At 44.5% G+C, this 16,802-nt stretch overlaps 1 protein-coding gene across 17 annotated transcripts; it reads left to right on the top strand.

The window, feature by feature from the left end:
* Window positions 1-1,807: 1,807 nt before the first annotated feature.
* cep43 (centrosomal protein 43) lies at window positions 1,808-16,768 on the top strand. Of its 17 annotated transcripts, none has more exons than XM_046291974.1 (22): window positions 1,813-2,000; window positions 2,370-2,423; window positions 2,588-2,642; window positions 2,769-2,857; window positions 2,981-3,118; window positions 3,572-3,598; window positions 4,232-4,288; window positions 4,432-4,502; window positions 4,755-4,816; window positions 5,345-5,406; window positions 5,521-5,601; window positions 5,948-5,956; window positions 6,082-6,138; window positions 6,916-7,145; window positions 11,725-11,790; window positions 12,281-12,358; window positions 12,823-12,909; window positions 13,189-13,289; window positions 14,512-14,589; window positions 15,767-15,794; window positions 15,951-16,038; window positions 16,557-16,768. In XM_046291974.1, the coding sequence occupies exons 1-22, from the start codon at window positions 1,917-1,919 to the stop codon at window positions 16,635-16,637; spliced, it is 1,683 nt and encodes a 560-aa protein (XP_046147930.1). In that variant the 5' UTR covers window positions 1,813-1,916; the 3' UTR covers window positions 16,638-16,768. The 17 variants fall into 17 exon arrangements, with proteins under 17 accessions (XP_046147932.1, XP_046147930.1, XP_046147929.1 ...); XM_046291973.1 differs by having other exon boundaries at window positions 11,722-11,790; XM_046291976.1 differs by lacking the exon at window positions 3,572-3,598 and having other exon boundaries at window positions 1,808-2,000; window positions 11,722-11,790.
* The last annotated feature ends 34 nt before the right edge of the window (window positions 16,769-16,802 follow it).

Here is a 16,802-nt window from a genome sequence, read left to right as displayed (position 1 = left end):
GTAACCGTGAACTGCTCGCCATCCGCTTAGCCCTAGGCGAATGGCGACAGTGGTTGGAGGGGGCGACCGTTCCTTTGTCGTTTGGACAGACCATAAGAACCTTGAGTACATCCGTTCTGCCAAACGACTTAATGCCCGTCAAGCTCGTTGGGCGTTGTTTTTCGCTCGTTTCGAGTTTGTGATTTCTTACCGTCCGGGTAGCAAGAACACCAAGCCTGATGCCTTATCCCGTCTGTTTAGTTCTTCTGTGGCTTACTGATCCCGAGGGGATTCTTCCTTATGGGCGTGTTGTCGGGTTAACAGTCTGGGGAATTGAAAGACAGGTTAAGCAAGCACTCACGCACACTGCGCCGCGCTTGTCCTAGTAACCTCCTTTTCGTTCCCTGTTTCCACTCGTCTGGCTGTTCTTCAGTGGGCTCACTCTGCCAAGTTAGCTGGTCATCCCGGTGTTCGAGGCACTCTTGCGTCTATTCGCCAGCGCTTTTGGTGGCCGACTCAGGAGCGTGACACGCGCCGCTTTCGTGGCTGCTTGTTCGGACTGCGCGCAGACTAAGTCGGGTAACTCTCCTGCCGGTCGTCTCAGACCGCTCCCCATTCCTTCTCGACCATGGTCTCACATCGCCTTAGGCTTCATTACCGGTCTGCCTTTGTCTGCGGGGAAGACTGTGAGACGCCAATAAACGCAGGATTAAGAGTCCAAGGTATTGTTGCGGCCAGAGAGTGTGGCTTTCCACTCGCAACCTTCCTCTTACGACAGCTTCTCGTAAGTTGACTCCGCGGTTCATTGGTCCGTTCCGTGTCTCCCAGGTCGTCAATCCTGTCGCTGTGCGACTGCTTCTTCCGCGACATCTTCGTCGCGTCCATCCTGTCTTCCATGTCTCCTGTGTTAAGCCCTTTCTTCGCACCCCCGTTCGTCTTCCCTCCCCCCCCCCGTCCTTGTCGAGAGCGCACCTATTTACAAGGTACATAAGATCATGGACATGCGTTCGGGACGGGGTCACCAATACTTAGTGGATTGGGAGGGTTACGGTCCTGAGGAGAGGAGTTGGGTTCCGTCTCGGGACGTGCTGGACCGTTCACTCATCGATGATTTCCTCCGTTGCCGCCAGGATTCCTCCCTCGAGTGCGCCAGGAGGCGCTCGGTGAGTGGGGGGTACTGTCATGTTTGTCATTTATTATCATGTCTTGTCCCTGTGCTCCCCATTCTGTTCGTTTCCCTCTGCTGGTCTTATTGGTTCTTTCCCTCTTTCTATCCCTCTCTCTCCCCCCTCTCTCACTCTCTCGCTCTCTCTTCTCTCTATCGTTCCGTTCCTGCTCCCAGCTGTTCCTATTCCCCTAATCATCATTTAGTCTTCCCACACCTGTTCCCGATCCTTTCCCTGATTAGAGTCCCTATTTATTCCTTTGTGTTACAACAGAAGAGGCACTATGTTATTGTGAAGTCCAACTACTGTGAGAGAAAAAAAAAACTATGGACAAACAAATGTTAGGGACAACAAATCATAAACCACCCACAAAAAAAAAGAAAGGGATTCACCCAATTTACAAAATACGATATAATACAAATATACACAACCACAAATGATAAGAGACATGAGTCAAAAATGGCTCATGACACATGAGGCAGATCAGCAAATCAAAAGCAACTTTGATCAAAATATCTGATATGTTTAACATGTCTGATATCTCTCTATACATTACTTCGATTTTGATACAGAACTTGCATTATTTAAGCCTAATCCACCAATTGATACAGCACCAACCTATTTTGACATCACTTCCTCCGTGTTGAACTAAATCGTGCGCGCTGGCTTGCTGTTGATTTTTTTTCCTGGAATCTGCGTTGCTGAATTAGCAAATAGCTAGCTGCCAGTGTTTGTTTTGGTTGTCTTGGTTGCCGATTAGCTAAAAGAAAGATGTCTGCCACGGAGGACGACACTGAGTTGCGGGATCTTTTGATCCAAAACCTAGAAAACAGTGGTGTCTTGAACAAACTAAAGGCACGTAACTACTGATACTGTAAAGTCATATCTCGAAGGACTGTTCAAAGACTGAGGATTTTGTTGTTGCAGCTTGTCGCTAGCTAGCTAGCTAGCTAACGTTAGCTAGCTACAGGACTGTAACTAGCTGGACCCCGGATATGTAACTAGCTGGATCATCATGCGATCTAGTGTCGTGGGATAGCTAGCTAGCTGCTGTACCTTCTACTATTGGATAACCAACAGCTAACTATTTTACAAGCAGTGCATTTTTGTAGGTACTTAGCAAGTACTGTTACATAGCTAACGTTAGCTAGGTAGTTCAGGCCAGTTTGAGGCCCTCTTGCTTGGCTAACACCTTTTTTTGCTCGTACTTCTCTTATTCTGTAGGCAGAAATGCGCGCCGCTGTCTTTCTGGCTATGGATGAACAGGATAAAGTGGAGGTAAGACGATAGCTGACTTATGTGCATTGTCAATGAATCCTTATAGTGTAAGGTTAGGCTTATTGCTTCTCTTATTAATGACGTTACATTTTGGGGGGGTGTCAGTGTAGCGTATGATTTACCATCTGCATAACCTCTGCTACCACCCATTATCCTTCCCCCAGAATAAAACTCCACTTGTCAATGAAAACCTGAAGAAATGTCTTGATACAAAGGATGGTAAGGGTTGTGTTATCCACCGTGATGGTCTGAACAATCGTCTGCTAATCCCATAATAATCAACATGCAGTACAATGACTCATTCTTTCCATGATGAGGCTGATCATATCCTTCCCTTTTTAACAGGACGCCTGGTGGCCAGCCTCATCATAGACTTTCTACAGGTCTTTCACCTGGACTTCACGCTTGCTGTCTTCCAGCCAGAGATAAACTCAGTGAGTGTTTTACTTCCAGTGGATAGGGCTGGCCCGGCATTCTGGTCAAATAACTTGGAATTGTCCGTGCTCCATTCACCATTACGGCATGCAATTTATTGCGCGCGTGTCTCCTGTCCTCAGCTAAATGGCCTAGACAGCCGTGAGCAGGTCTCTTGTGAGCTGGATATCACCGAAACTGATATGAACAGGAACACTCCTCTCCTGCTGGAGCTCGTCAAGCGGGGCAGACACAAGGAGAAGGCCTCCATCTTCTCCGAGGTAAAGAAAGACACACCACACCACTGCACAGGGCTTGCCATTTTACATACATAGGTTTAGTCATTCACTACATTAGTGTATCCCTTAAGCTCCTAGTGGAGAAAAGAGCTTCTGACATTAGCAGTTGTCCAAACCTGAAGCCTCCCTGATTAGCTTTTGTTGTTGTAAGATTGTATTTAATATACATATGTGTGTGTGTATTTAATATATATATTTAAAATTATTTTTAAAGATGAACAATCCAAAACATACACATACAAACGACAACATACAAACATCCACAACATCACCCCTGCCCAGAAGTCTACCCGATTTGATTATGCTCTTAAATGGCTGTCCTTCCTTTTTAAAATGTATTTTCTTCTGAACGGAGTGTCCCACTTGTGATTTATAATGGACTGCTTTCTTGCTCTACTGATTTCCCCGCTCTGGCCTGCTGTTATCTGATGTAAGGGGGACAAAGCCACAAACATCCCCAAGGTAGTAATTCTTATGATCTTCATTGCCTTCCTTTTCACTCACTAGGGTACTTTTACATCTACATACAATGTTATGAATGAGCACCAACTGTTTCATAATGAGCTATTATACATAGCCTACAAAACATGAGCACACTGAGATGTAATCCTTCATACAACAACGTTTGAAGTATTCTGTCAATGGACCTGAGCTGCCAGAGAGATAATAAACTGTATCACTCATAGTTGTCATTTTGCCGTGACGACCTAATTTATAATATTATCTGGGTCAACAGAAGGCAGCTTGCCATTAGTGTAAATGTACCCAGACGATTGAGAGAGAGAGCGAAAATGGTTTTCCTGTTGTTCAGCGAGATTCTGACATAACAAGTTTGTCCCACTTTCTTAGTCATGTTTCATGCACTGCTCAGATCAGCAGAATGAGCTCATGTAGCTATCCTATTCGCCCGTTCGTACAGAGAACTGCGGGCCACGAAGGCGCACATGAAGAACTAGCGTGTAACATATCAAACCATCAAGCTCACAATTTCATGTTTATATTTTGATCACCTGTATTGATCCCAAGAGGATGCAACTTCAAATGTAGAGAGATTTCTCCGTCTGATATCAATGCTCTTCCGTTTTCTCTTTGTAGGAACTATCCCCCAGGCAAATAGCAGACGCCCGGAAGAAGTTTGATGTTTATGACAAGGTGATCAATTTTTGTTGTTGTTGATGTGCTCATTTTTGGTCATCCTCATAAGTTCTCCATTGATTACCTTGTGGAGGTGTTTAAATGTCCAAGATTCTTCCAAGATCCTGCCTTTTACTCTGTTTAAACTTTCTGTTTCACAGGCCAGAACTGGTGGGATACTCAAAGAGGATTTGAAAGTTGTGTTTGGAGATGTTTTTCCCAACTTCAACAAGTATGTTTGGGCCGTGTCATTCAAGCAAAATGACAAAGAACTGAGGGCTCGTTCCCTGGACACAGGAAAGCCCACTCCTGAACTAAAAAGCATGCATTTCCATTGAAAGTGCTTTGTCATTCAGGAATAGACTTAATCTGTGTCTGGGGGAAACCTGCCCTGACTGCAACGCTGACACGACAATGCTATTTGTGACGTGAATCTACAGCTCATCTCGTTTCCTTAACAAGTAGTCTGTGTGTCCAATCACAGGAACATGCTGGAGAAGTTTGTCACTGATGAACATAGAGTTGGAGACAAGGCCTCCAGTAAATGTGAGTGTTCTGTAGACTGAAATGAAGTGACATCCTTAATTGAATGTATTTAATTTAACCCTTATTTAACTAAATTAATATTTACAATGACGGCCGAACAAAACGAACTCCTGCGGGGACGGGGGCCTGGATTAAAAAATATAGGACAAAACACACATCATGACAAGAGGGACACTACATAAAGAGAGACCTAAGATGACGACATAGCACGGCAGCAACACGTGACAACAACATGGCAGCAGCACAAAACATGGTACAAACATTATTGGGCACAGACAACAGCACAAAGGGCAAGAAGGTAGAGATAACAACACATCATGTGAATCAGCCACAACCGTCCATAAGTGTCCATGAATGAAGAGATGGAGATGAAACTGTCCCGTTTGATAGTCTTTTGCAGCCCGTTCCAGTCGCTAGCTGCAGCTGAACTGAAAAGTGCGGCTGCTATAGTTACAAGCACGGCAACGCAAAGCTGTGGAAAAATGTCGTCATCTGCTCTAATGCTTTGCCTCACCTCTGTCTGTGTAGCTATAGACTTCCAGGAGTTTCTGGGCTTGTACAAGCGCTTCTTCAGTCAGTGTCGAAGTGTGGTAAGACACCTTTACTGTCTTGAAGTTCTTTTTTAGATTGTGTCATAGATTGAACTTTGTATGAACCGTTTCTTGGGATGAAACACAATGTTAAATGTGTCCTTCCCCTTCCAGGTCACCCATGACACCTGTGATGTAATTCACAATCCCAGTCAATTTATTGAGGAGAAGAAAAGCACTTCACCGCCTAGTAAGGTACATTGGCACTATTCAAACTATGGTGCAGTGTATGTTGTAGTGCTCTATATAAAATGGCTGTTGTGTGGTTTCTCGTAGGATCACTTTTTTCTTACTTTGTTCAACGTTAATATTTTATTCCTTTTAATACCTGTTTGTGTGAACTGTTATGTCATAACAGCTTTCTTGTGAATCAATTAATTTCTATGGAACTTGACTTAAAATAACAGAAGAAATCACAACCAAGAGACCTAGTGTTGTATTTGCAGGATGTGAGCATAGGGTATACATGACATGGATATTTTTTAAGAGAATGTTGATTGTTAAAACAAAGCCTCTGTTTTTCCGCTTTCTTTTCGGAAAGGACGAAGAGGTCAGTAGACTAAACTGTATGCGATTCTCCCTAAATGTAGCCACCTTTAGGGCCTACCCGGCATCCATCATGTTAGTGAGGCAGTGAGTGTGTGAGAAGGCTGATAGCTGTGTTCTCATGCACAGATCCCCAGGTTTAAAGGACATAGGCACAGTGCACAGGCGGAGAAGGCTGACATCAAGGTAAACCGCAAGGCTGGAAAAGGGGTTGTGCTCATTAGGCACCAAACGTAAGAAAAATCTACTGAAACTGAGAGGGACTTGCTGGACTGATATGGAACACTCGTTTTCATTTTGGTTTGCTGTAATGAACACAACCCGGGTGTACAAGTACCCATGTGCACACACCGGTTGAATGCACGTTGTTTGCACGTCATTTCAATGAAAGGACGTGGAACCAACGTGGGAATAGACTTTAAATTGACGTCGGCCCAGTGGGTAGGCTCATACCAACTCCTCCAGGGAAAGTTCTGATTTCAAAGGCATGTCTGTACCATAGTCCTCTGTTAACCCATGGTTTACTTGGTATGGTGTCACCATTAGCGCAGGGAAGATAGGTTGGCAGTATCTCAGCGCAGCCTCTCAAATGTGCTCTCATCACCAGACTGATTCTCATGAACAATGAGTGTTTTCCAGTTTTGATTGAAACTCTGACTGTGCTGTGTGCATGTGTTTTACTAATTGCTCAACTTCACAGTCTTAATGGTTCATAGAGTAGGTACGACTAACGTAGCTAAGCCATTAGCCAAACCTCTAACAAGACCTTTACTTGTGCCGGATGGTTCTCAAAATATCTTTCCTATAGCTAATATTTCAGTGCCACTACTAACTCTCCCTGTCGCTTCAATCCTCTAACCATTTGCAACTAAATGCTAGCTGCACCCACTCAAATACACAGAAGCGGCTTTAAACGTGTGTTTTTGTTATTTGTGTTGTCTTGTTCCCACATGTACCCCACAGGGCGTGGAGGTCAGTCACAGCCACAGTGACACCAGCCTGCGCTTTGGCTCTCTAAAGGGCAAAGGGCCGGGTCACGTGACGCCAAGGCACAGCGAGGTGTCCGGGGACAATGCCAACGGCCCCACGGCGAGCCTGAAGAAGGGGCTGGACCTGGAGGTGGAAGAGGACCTAGACGAGGACGACTCGTTCTTTGACGACCCTCTGCCTAAACCACAGAAAACCTACGGCTGGTGAGGACGGGGATTGATTGTCATACGTGCGATTGAACATGTGTGCTGCTCCATGATCCATCACATAAGGTCATGCGTAATAGCGATAAATGTAAAACATGGATGCTGTTAATATTAGCATAGACATTGATCATGGCTTATGGTGCAACAGAATTGATCATGGCTTATGGTGCAACAGAATATCTTAAGAATCTTAAAATACAGGGGCGTTAATCAACTCTGATGGGCTGGGAGATGTGTTGAGAAAGTCTACAGTACATATTTATGATTGTTAGGTTCTGAACAAACAGAGTTTGTGGTAGGGCGACACTAGAGTGTGCTAATGGGCCACAGGAGATTGCAGAAGGCTAATGTGTAACACAGGAAGGGGGTTTTATCTCTCGCCATAAATACCACTGTTCCCGACAACACTTGTTACCGAGGTTACTCCGTTGTCCACCTAATTTCACATAATCGGTCACGGTTCCCCACCCCAATAGGGCATAAATCAACTGCTCTCATTATTGCTACTGCTAATGCACATGGATCACTTTCAAACATCGCTTTTCCAACTATGGAGATGGCCTGACTCCCAGAACTTACAGGCAACTTTCTATATACCTCCTATTCTCCACCAGGCACACTTCCTGCCTTAGTCCTTCTACATGGACTACCTCTCTGTAACCCACCATGCTAGCATATAGATGTGCCAACTTCTCCATATAGTAACACACAGGTCTTAAACCCAGCTGAGGGATTTGCACCCCCTCTCGGAACCTACCCTACCTACCCGCCACCTAGGGATCTCGCATGGGTCACATCCCCACTAGGGACCTATCCTATTACGGGACCTACCCTTATCCCTATTGCACATAGATCTATGGCCTCACTGCCACCGCAGCTGGGGCTTTAACTCCACTGGGACCCCCCCCTCTCATGAAATGGGTTTCTATGGCTGAGCAGCCGCACACAAGCCTAAAATCACCATGCGCAATGCCAAGCGTCGGCTGGAGTGGTGTAAAGCTCGCTGCCATTGGACTCTGGAGCAGTAGAAACTCATTATCTGGAGTGATCACGCTTCAACATCTGGTAGTCCAACTGATTCATCTGGGTTTTGCGGATGCCAGGAGAACGCTACCTGCACCGATGCATAGTGCTAACTGTAAAGTTTGGTGGATGAGCAATCATTTTACAGACACGTTATTTAATTTTGTTATCTTGAAGGGAAATCTTAACGCTACAGCAGAGTTGTAGTACTCGAGTCCGGTCTCGAGACCACATATTAAGTGTCTTGGTCTTGTCTCTGTATCGGATACATTTGTACTGGGTCTTGACTCGGTCTCGGACATTGAGGACTCGTAATTTCTTCCCGAGACCAGCGGAGTAAAAAACTAATAATTATCATCTTCCATTCAGTCAGCTCATAAAACTGCTTCGCCAGGACACATATATCCACTCCTTTCTTGAAACATTCATACAGTATCTTAACAGCCTTTATATATATTATAGACATGTTAGAGTGGTGAACCTATAGGTCTTCAGTGTGTGACAGTGGTGAACCTATAGGTCTTCAGTGTGTGACAGTGGTGAACCTATAGGTCTTCAGTGTGTGACAGTGGTGAACCTATAGGTCTTCAGTGTGTGACAGTGGTGAACCTATAGGTCTTCAGTGTTTGACAGGTTAGTACAGTGGTAAACCTATAGGTCTTCAGTGTGTGACAGTGGTGAACCTATAGGTCTTCAGTGTTTGACAGGTTAGTACAGTGGTAAACCTATAGGTCTTCAGTGTGTGACAGTGGTGAACCTATAGGTCTTCAGTGTGTGACAGTGGTGAACCTATAGGTCTTCAGTGTGTGACAGTGGTGAACCTATAGGTCTTCAGTGTGTGACAGTGGTGAACCTATAGGTCTTCAGTGTGTGACAGTGGTGAACCTATAGGTCTTCAGTGTGTGACAGGTTAGTACAGTGGTGAACCTATAGGTCTTCAGTGTGTGACAGTGGTGAACCTATAGGTCTTCAGTGTGTGACAGGTTAGTACAGTGGTGAACCTATAGGTCTTCAGTGTGTGACAGGTTAGTACAGTGGTGAACCTATAGGTCTTCAGTGTGTGACAGGTTAGTACAGTGGTGAACCTATAGGTCTTCAGTGTGTGACAGGTTAGTACAGTGGTGAACCTATAGGTCTTCAGTGTGTGACAGTGGTGAACCTATAGGTCTTCAGTGTGTGACAGTGGTGAACCTATAGGTCTTCAGTGTGTGACAGTGGTGAACCTATAGGTCTTCAGTGTGTGACAGTGGTGAACCTATAGGTCTTCAGTGTTTGACAGTGGTGAACCTATAGGTCTTCAGTGTGTGACAGTGGTGAACCTATAGGTCTTCAGTGTGTGACAGTGGTGAACCTATAGGTCTTCAGTGTGTGACAGGATGTTGATGCTGAAAGGACATCGACCGTAATACCAGGTCACTCATGTAGGAGAGAGCACTTTTTGTAAAACACAAAGGTCCAGTAGTGTAGTGGAGGGTATACACAGGTATTAGCTGTATACCCACCTTTGTTTTCGTGGGCGTTGCGTTTATTAACTTCTTAATCCTTAATGATGCATATCAATGTAGTGTAGTGGAGGTATGAGACTTATCAATTATGTAGTACAATAGAGAAATCATGCACAAAGTAGCCTACACAATGTCAAAGCTCATTAAATGTATTTACACACACAGCCTAGTATCAGCGGGATATCATTTGCAGGCAGCAACAGTGTTCAGCTCTCAACTGGTTTTGTCATGGAGCAGCTCACAGAAGAATGACATCGGTAGCCGGTAGGGTAGGAAAGATGTTTCAACTTATATCTACCAGTAAATGCTAACCAAGGCAACAATGGGAACGCAAACCAGGTATTAAAAAAGTTGAATCCGAAGTGTTGGTTATTAGGCTACATGTGATGTGCAAATGTCATCGTGCTCTGTTTGCATCAGGTGCGTAGACTTTGATGGGCCTGGCTGCACAGGGGCACAATTTGGTTTTTTTTTCATAAAAAAAATATATATATATATATATATTTTGAGAGTGAATCTGAAAAAACTATAGGAAATCACAGGGTGCCTTTCCTTCGCTGGAAGGGCCGTTTGGGAACTTTTGGGCAAATTTATGCTACAAAACCAACTTTTATAAGAGGTTTTAAAAATAGTTTTGACTCACTGTTCCATGACGTACATTATAGAGGTCGACCGAATATGATTTTTCAACGCCGATACCGATTATTTGAGGACCAAAATAAGCCGATGCCGATTAATCGTCTTTAAAATATATATATATATTTTTTTGGGGGAGCTAGACCGTGGGAAAACTACTGCTCACTACCTGTTGGCCTTATAATAAGGCAGATGTTTCCATTCATGTTTTTGTAATCAAGGTCCCACCCATTAAGTCAAAATGTGATTGGTTGATTTGACTATCACCCCAAAGATTTTGCCCTTATACAGTTGAATGGCAGATGCTTTTATATATATATATATATATATATATATATATATATGACCAGCAAAGTCTTCAGCGTTAATCATTTTTCCTTTCCAACAAAAACTGAAGACATTAAATCAGAACATCATTGAAAATAATGATAATTATAAATCCTTAGTCCTTCTCTGAAGGCGTGGAAGGCCCATTAGTTCCCCACTGTGTTTGGGTTAGTAATCATCTGTAGAGTGGCTCTGTTTTCCCTCAACATGCATTTATTCACTATTCAGAATGTCTAAAGAACCCATATGTTGTTCTGAAATATGAACACAGAAATACTGGATGTTTTGAACTCTTATTATGGTGGTGATTTGACAAAATTACAATAACGGTCTTGAATTGGACTTTCTTCTGGTCTCGGACCCCTTGTCCCCCTCCTGGTCTCGGTTTTGACTCGGTCTCGCTCCCCCCCTCTGGTCTTGACACTGACTATATTTACTCTGGTCTTGGTCTTGAATCGGTCTCGTCTTAGGTGCTCTCGAACACAACACTGCGCTACAGCATACAATGACATTCTAGACTATTCTGTGCTTCCAGCTTTGTGGCAACAGTTTGGGGAAGGCCCTTTCCTGTTTCAGCATGACAATGGCCCTGTGCACAAAGCGAGGCCCAGACAGAAATGGCTTGTCGGGATCTGTGTGGAAGAACTTGACTGGCAAGCCGAGAGCTGTGACCTCAACTACATCGAACAGGCCTAATCGCCCAACAGCAGTGTGCGACCTCACTAATGCTCTTGTGGCTGAATGGAAGCAAGTCCCCACAGCAATGTTCCAACATATTGTTGAAAGCCTTTCCAGAAGAGTGTAAGCTGTTCTAGCAGCAAAGGGAACCAACCCCATACTAATGGCCATGATTTTGGAATGAGATGTTCAAGCAGGTGTCCACATACTTTTGGTAATGTAGTGTACGTTGTTCCCCTTTTCTCTCACCGTAACATGTCATGTTCCTCTAATACAGTAGCAGCAGTAAATATATTTCAATTTAGAACCCAACATTAGGAAGTATTGTGTGAAGAGAAGTGTGGCTCTGTCGCCGCTCTGCTCACTGTATGTTCTCTCGCTCTCTGTCATGCTGCGTATGGAAGTAGTAACCTTCCCCTGGCTAAGAGTAATTCAGGGGCCAGTCTCTCTGAAAAGAGAAACGGTCAGAAAGAGTAAGTATGTCCTCACTGTAAACTCAATGAGTTAGGATACAGTGACTCATAATAGTTTGAAATACAGGGCCGTGTTCATTAGGGGACGCCATAACAAAACATTTTGCAATGGAAAACCTAAACGCGGGTTTCTTATTTGACAATTCCAGGTAGTTTGTTGGTGCCTAATGAACGCGAACCCTGTTCTATCTATAGCAGGTAATCGCAAATAGATATCCTTGTTAGCTTAGTATTCTGTACTCTTATTGAAAGTACCAAGGAGGTGTTTGTTAAGATGACTGAAGTGGCTTAGAAACATGGACCAGCGTGTGTGGGGGGCGGTGGGGAGTTTGGTTCCACATAGGAGCACTGTGCTGTCTGTCTCTGCTCTGCTGTCACTTGTCCCCCCCCCCCCCCCGGGTTTCTCCTCTGCCTGCCCAGCTTTTTTTTCTATCCTGTTCCTTTCTTCTTTTCTGTTTATCTGTGTGTCCTTTCCTCCCTCCCCAAGCAGCTTCGTCCGCTCTCTGAGGGAGGAGGGCCTCTCAGGGCGCTCCTTTAACCCAATGAGGAGGGGCACTAGCCTCAATGAGTGAGTGTGCATGGTGCTGGTGTATCGCTCCTCCATTAGCGGAGGGATAAAGCCGTGACAAGTCTGACCATTTGCTTGCTGCCTCGAAACCAACAATTAACGTTTGTAACATTGGCATTGACCTCTAAATAATAACCGATACTAATATGGTGTTCATGGTCTTGTACTTTTCCGCTTTTTGTTTTTGCATGTGTGTGCGTGTTTTTTTGTCGTGTGTATTTCTGTGTGTGTTGTGTGAGTGTACTTCCTTCACTATGCTCCTGTGTGTTCCCTCTCTCTCTCTCTCTCTCTCTCTCTCTTTTTTCTCTTTCTCTCTCTCTCTCTTTCTCTCTCTTTCTCTCTCTCTTTCTCTCTCTCTTTCTCTCTCTCTTTCTCTCTCTCTTTTTCTCTCTCTCTTTCTCTCTCTCTCTCTTTCTCTCTCTCTTTCTCTCTCTCTTTCTCTCTCTCTTACTCTCTGTGCTCAGCCTGTCTGCTCTGGGTAGTGACACAGAGGGTGATGGGGACGAGCTCTTTTCTGACTATGATAATAAACGGAGCTGCTTGGAGCACAGGTGAGCTGCAGGCTTCTCTTTCACGGCAGGCATCTTCTTTCTCTCTCTCTCTCTCTCTCTCTCTCTCTCTCTCTCTCTCTCTCTCTCTCTCTCTCTCTCTCTCTCTCTCTCTCTCTCTCTCTCTCTCTCTTTCTCTCTTCTCTCTGTGCTGTGCAGTGCCACCCTCCTTCTTAGTATCTCTTATATGACATGCCTGTCTCCTGCCTCAGTCAGTGGATGTGAGTTGAATGTGTTTTTGGCCTCCAGTCTTAGGCCTTGCTTCTTTTGTTTTTCCACCAGGAGAGCAGCAGATTCGGACCCGCCCCCCCAGAGGAGTGGTGCAGGTGGGGGGTTCCACTCAGGAGAAGCCCATCACAGAGACCTCTCAGGCAGCAAGAACGGTGAGAGCAGTGGTGTGTGTGTGTGTGTGTGTGTGTGTGTGTGTGTGTGTGTGTGTGTGTGTGTGTGTGTGTGTGTGTGTGTGTGTGTGTGTGTGTGTGTGTGTGTGTGTGTGTGTGTGTGTGTGTGTGTGTGTGTGTGTGTGTGTGTGTGTTTATGAACTGTAGCAAGGGTTGTGTAGACTAATTTGAACATGAGTAGGTGAGTTGAGTACATGCTTTTATCTCCAGAATGATGCACTTTTTAAAGCACTAGTACCAGGGCCGTGCACAGACCATTAGTGGGGCATGTGCCCCCCCCCCCATTAACTTCAATGGTCCATGGCCTCCCACAGGCACAAAGCTGAAATGTGCTACTTTCATTCATCTGCTTGCACTGCCCTTATAGTTAGCCTCGCATTGAAGTGTTTTACCATTTTCTTTTCAGGACAACCAGGGCTACACAAACACAAAACAATTTGACATTAACAGTTGCATTCATGACAAATGTCAATCAACAAATAAGATCTAGCAAGCAAGCACCTGATTAAATAATCATAAGCATTTCTGTAAGTACAGAAATTGTTTGCTCAATGGGAAATGAATATCCAACTAGTCAGTGACCACTGTTTGGAGTTTATTACAGTATTATAGACAATATATCCAGGGTTTTCCTATGATCTTCTATGTAGAACAACCCTTTACCTTCTAACGACTATTGTGTGGATTTTCATAGTGGGGTCATAAGTCTGTAGCTGAAACCGTTCAGGCTTGACAGACCTTTTTGTGAGAAGAACTGTTTTTACAAACCAGGTAGATGAATCTAATGCAAAAAAATCCAGAACGCTTGAAAGGGGTTAGAAGCACTAAATCGCGCCGGTGGGATTTAAGAGGTTTTATTGCCATGAATAAATCAACCTGAAATCCAGTCATAGACTTCTACTGCTCCTCGAGCCAACAGAGTTTGTTAAAAGTGTCTTTGCTAAAACAACTACTGGGGTAGGCTATACCAGCTGATCATCGCTATTGTAGGCTCGATAGATTAGCTAGTGAGCTAGGCTATGCTGTCAAAACCAGCTAACTAGTGTTTACTTATTTCAATTTGTTCTGCCTCTGGCAAAGTCGAACTGCAGTTGTTACACCAATCAAGTGGACACTTTTTTTCATAGGGCTCTATCAGTGCACGAGCCTGACTATTACACTGGATTCTTTGCTTCTTGAGTAAATCCTTCGAATGCTTTTCTAGGTACTTCTTCTAACCCCAGAGACAAAGGATTCAAAGACATGAAAATTATAAATTATAAAACCGGATCTTCCGTGCAGGGTATGATCTTAACCCAATTCCACGTTTTCTATCTTATTATCATGCTGTTTTTGGTGGGTTACATATTTCAATTGTATTTATTTCATATACACCACGTGATCAAAAGTATGTGGACACCTGCTCGTCGGAACATCTCATTCCAAAGTCATGGGCATTAATATGTAGTTGGTCACCCCTTTGTTGCTGTAACAGCCTCCACTCTTCTAGGAAGGCTTTTCACTAGATGTTGGAACATTAGTGAGGTCGGGCACTGATGTTGGGCTATTAGGCCTGGCTCGCTGTTGTCGTTCCAATTCATCCCAATGGGGTTGAGGTCAAGAGCAGGCCAGTCAAGTTCTTACACACCGATCTCGACAAACCATTTTCTGTGTAGACCTTGCTTTGTGCACGGTGGCATTGTCATGCTGAAACAGGAAACCTTCCACAAACTGTTGCCACAAAGTTGAAAGCACAGAATCGTGTAGAATGTCGTTGTACGCTGTAGGGTTAAGATTTCCCTTCACTGGAACTAAGGGGCCCGACCATGGAAAAACTGCTCCAGGCCATTATTCCTCCAACAAATTTTACAGTTGGCAATATTCATCGGGGCAGGTAGCGTTCTCCTGGCATCCGTCAAACGGACTGCCTGATGGTAAAGCGCGATTCATCACTCCAGAGACGCTTGGCATTGCGCATGGTGATCTTAGGCTTGTGTGCAGCTGCTCGGCCATGGAAATCCATTTTAATTAAGTTCCTGACTAACAGTTATTGCGCTGACATTGCTTCCAGAGGCAGTTTGGAACTTGGCGGTGAGTGTTGCAATCGAGTAGATGCCATTTTTATGCACTTCAGCACTTGGCGGTCCCGTTCTGTGAGCTTGTGTGGCCTATCGCTTCGCGGGAGAGCTGTTGTTTTTCCTAGACGTTTCCACTTCACAATAACAGCACTTACAGTTGACCATGGCAGATATTTGATGAACCGACTTGCTGGAATCCTATGACGGCGCCATGTCAAAAGTAACTGAGCTCTCTACTGCCAATGTTTGTCTATGGAGATTGCATGGCTGTGTGCTCAATTCTATACACCCGTCAGCAACAGGTGTGGCTGAAATAGCCGAATCCACTCATTTTGAAGGGGTGTCCACATACTTTTGTATAAATAGAGCATCATCCTGATATACCCCTCTTTGTTTTGCCAGATGACGACTACGGCGATGACTTTAACAGGTAATGTAGGGCGTTGTACTGTGTCGTCCCTCGATCTCACTAGCTATTTTTAGATGCTGCTCGGTGCTCGTTCAGTTTCATGCCCTATCTGTGCCACGAGAGATATCAATCTAAAGGCTTTCCCTTCTCTGCGCATTTCTTGTTTACCACCGGCAGCCATCGATCAGATATCTCCAAGAGTGAGGTGAGCATCGGAGAAGAGATCGAGGAGGTTTCCATCGAGGGACCCGACAACAGCGATAAGGTGTGTGTGTGTGTATGTGTGTGTGTGTGTGTGTATGGGGGGATACCTAGTCAGTTGCACAGCTGAATGCATTAAACCCCCCCAAAAAATATTCCGCATTTAAGTCAATGTCTCTGAATCAGAGAGGCGCGGGGAGCTGCCTTAATTGACGTCCACGTCATCGGTGCCTGTGTGTCATAGGAAGGGCAACAGGCAGTCAACCCTACATACTGTATGTGTAAAGCTAGTCAGCAGTGGGCCCTTGTAGTTACCACAGTTTTAGGTTGAGTTTTACATCGGCATATTTCAGTATAGGTTGGGGATAGGAATCCAAATGTAATTGACAGTTTATATTCTCTTTTGAGCACATTCTATTAGCTACATTTGACATGTATCCTATAATCATGCCGTACATAAATAAGTCTAATAACTATGAATTTTATGTTAGTAGGTGTCTTTGGTGGTATTTCTATATTACCTTATCTCTCACACACACCACACACCCTTTCTTTTCTCTTCCCCCTCAATACTGCCCCCAGTTTGATGAGATCACTCAGGACCTGAGCGTATCTCAGCTCAGCCAGAGTCAAGGAGCTGACTACATGGAGGAGGTGGCATGACAATCCCATCAGCCTTACACCACGAAGGCCATTTCTACTACGTTAGCTATTATTTATGTTATGTGTGCACATAATTTGTGTACATTTTGTGTTCACGGATCTAATAAAATGACCACTGTCATTGTGCTCTATTATTTTTTTCTTTATTGGTTCAGTATACAGGTG

This window comes from Oncorhynchus gorbuscha, linkage group LG12 (assembly GCF_021184085.1).
Source record: "Oncorhynchus gorbuscha isolate QuinsamMale2020 ecotype Even-year linkage group LG12, OgorEven_v1.0, whole genome shotgun sequence".
Taxonomy (NCBI): Eukaryota; Metazoa; Chordata; class Actinopteri; order Salmoniformes; family Salmonidae; genus Oncorhynchus; species Oncorhynchus gorbuscha.
Note: the sequence above shows the minus strand (reverse complement) of the source record. Positions and strands in the feature narration are given on the sequence as shown.

Bases quoted from the DNA above. Each gene is read 5' to 3' on its own strand.
- cep43 (XM_046291973.1), top strand. From the start codon at position 1,917: ATGTCTGCCACGGAGGACGACACTGAGTTGCGGGATCTTTTGATCCAA. The intron at 5,407-5,520 runs GTAAGACACCTT...TTCCCCTTCCAG, and splicing joins TCAGTCAGTGTCGAAGTGTG to GTCACCCATGACACCTGTGA. The intron at 11,791-12,280 runs GTAAGTATGTCC...CTCCCCAAGCAG, and splicing joins AAGAGAAACGGTCAGAAAGA to CTTCGTCCGCTCTCTGAGGG.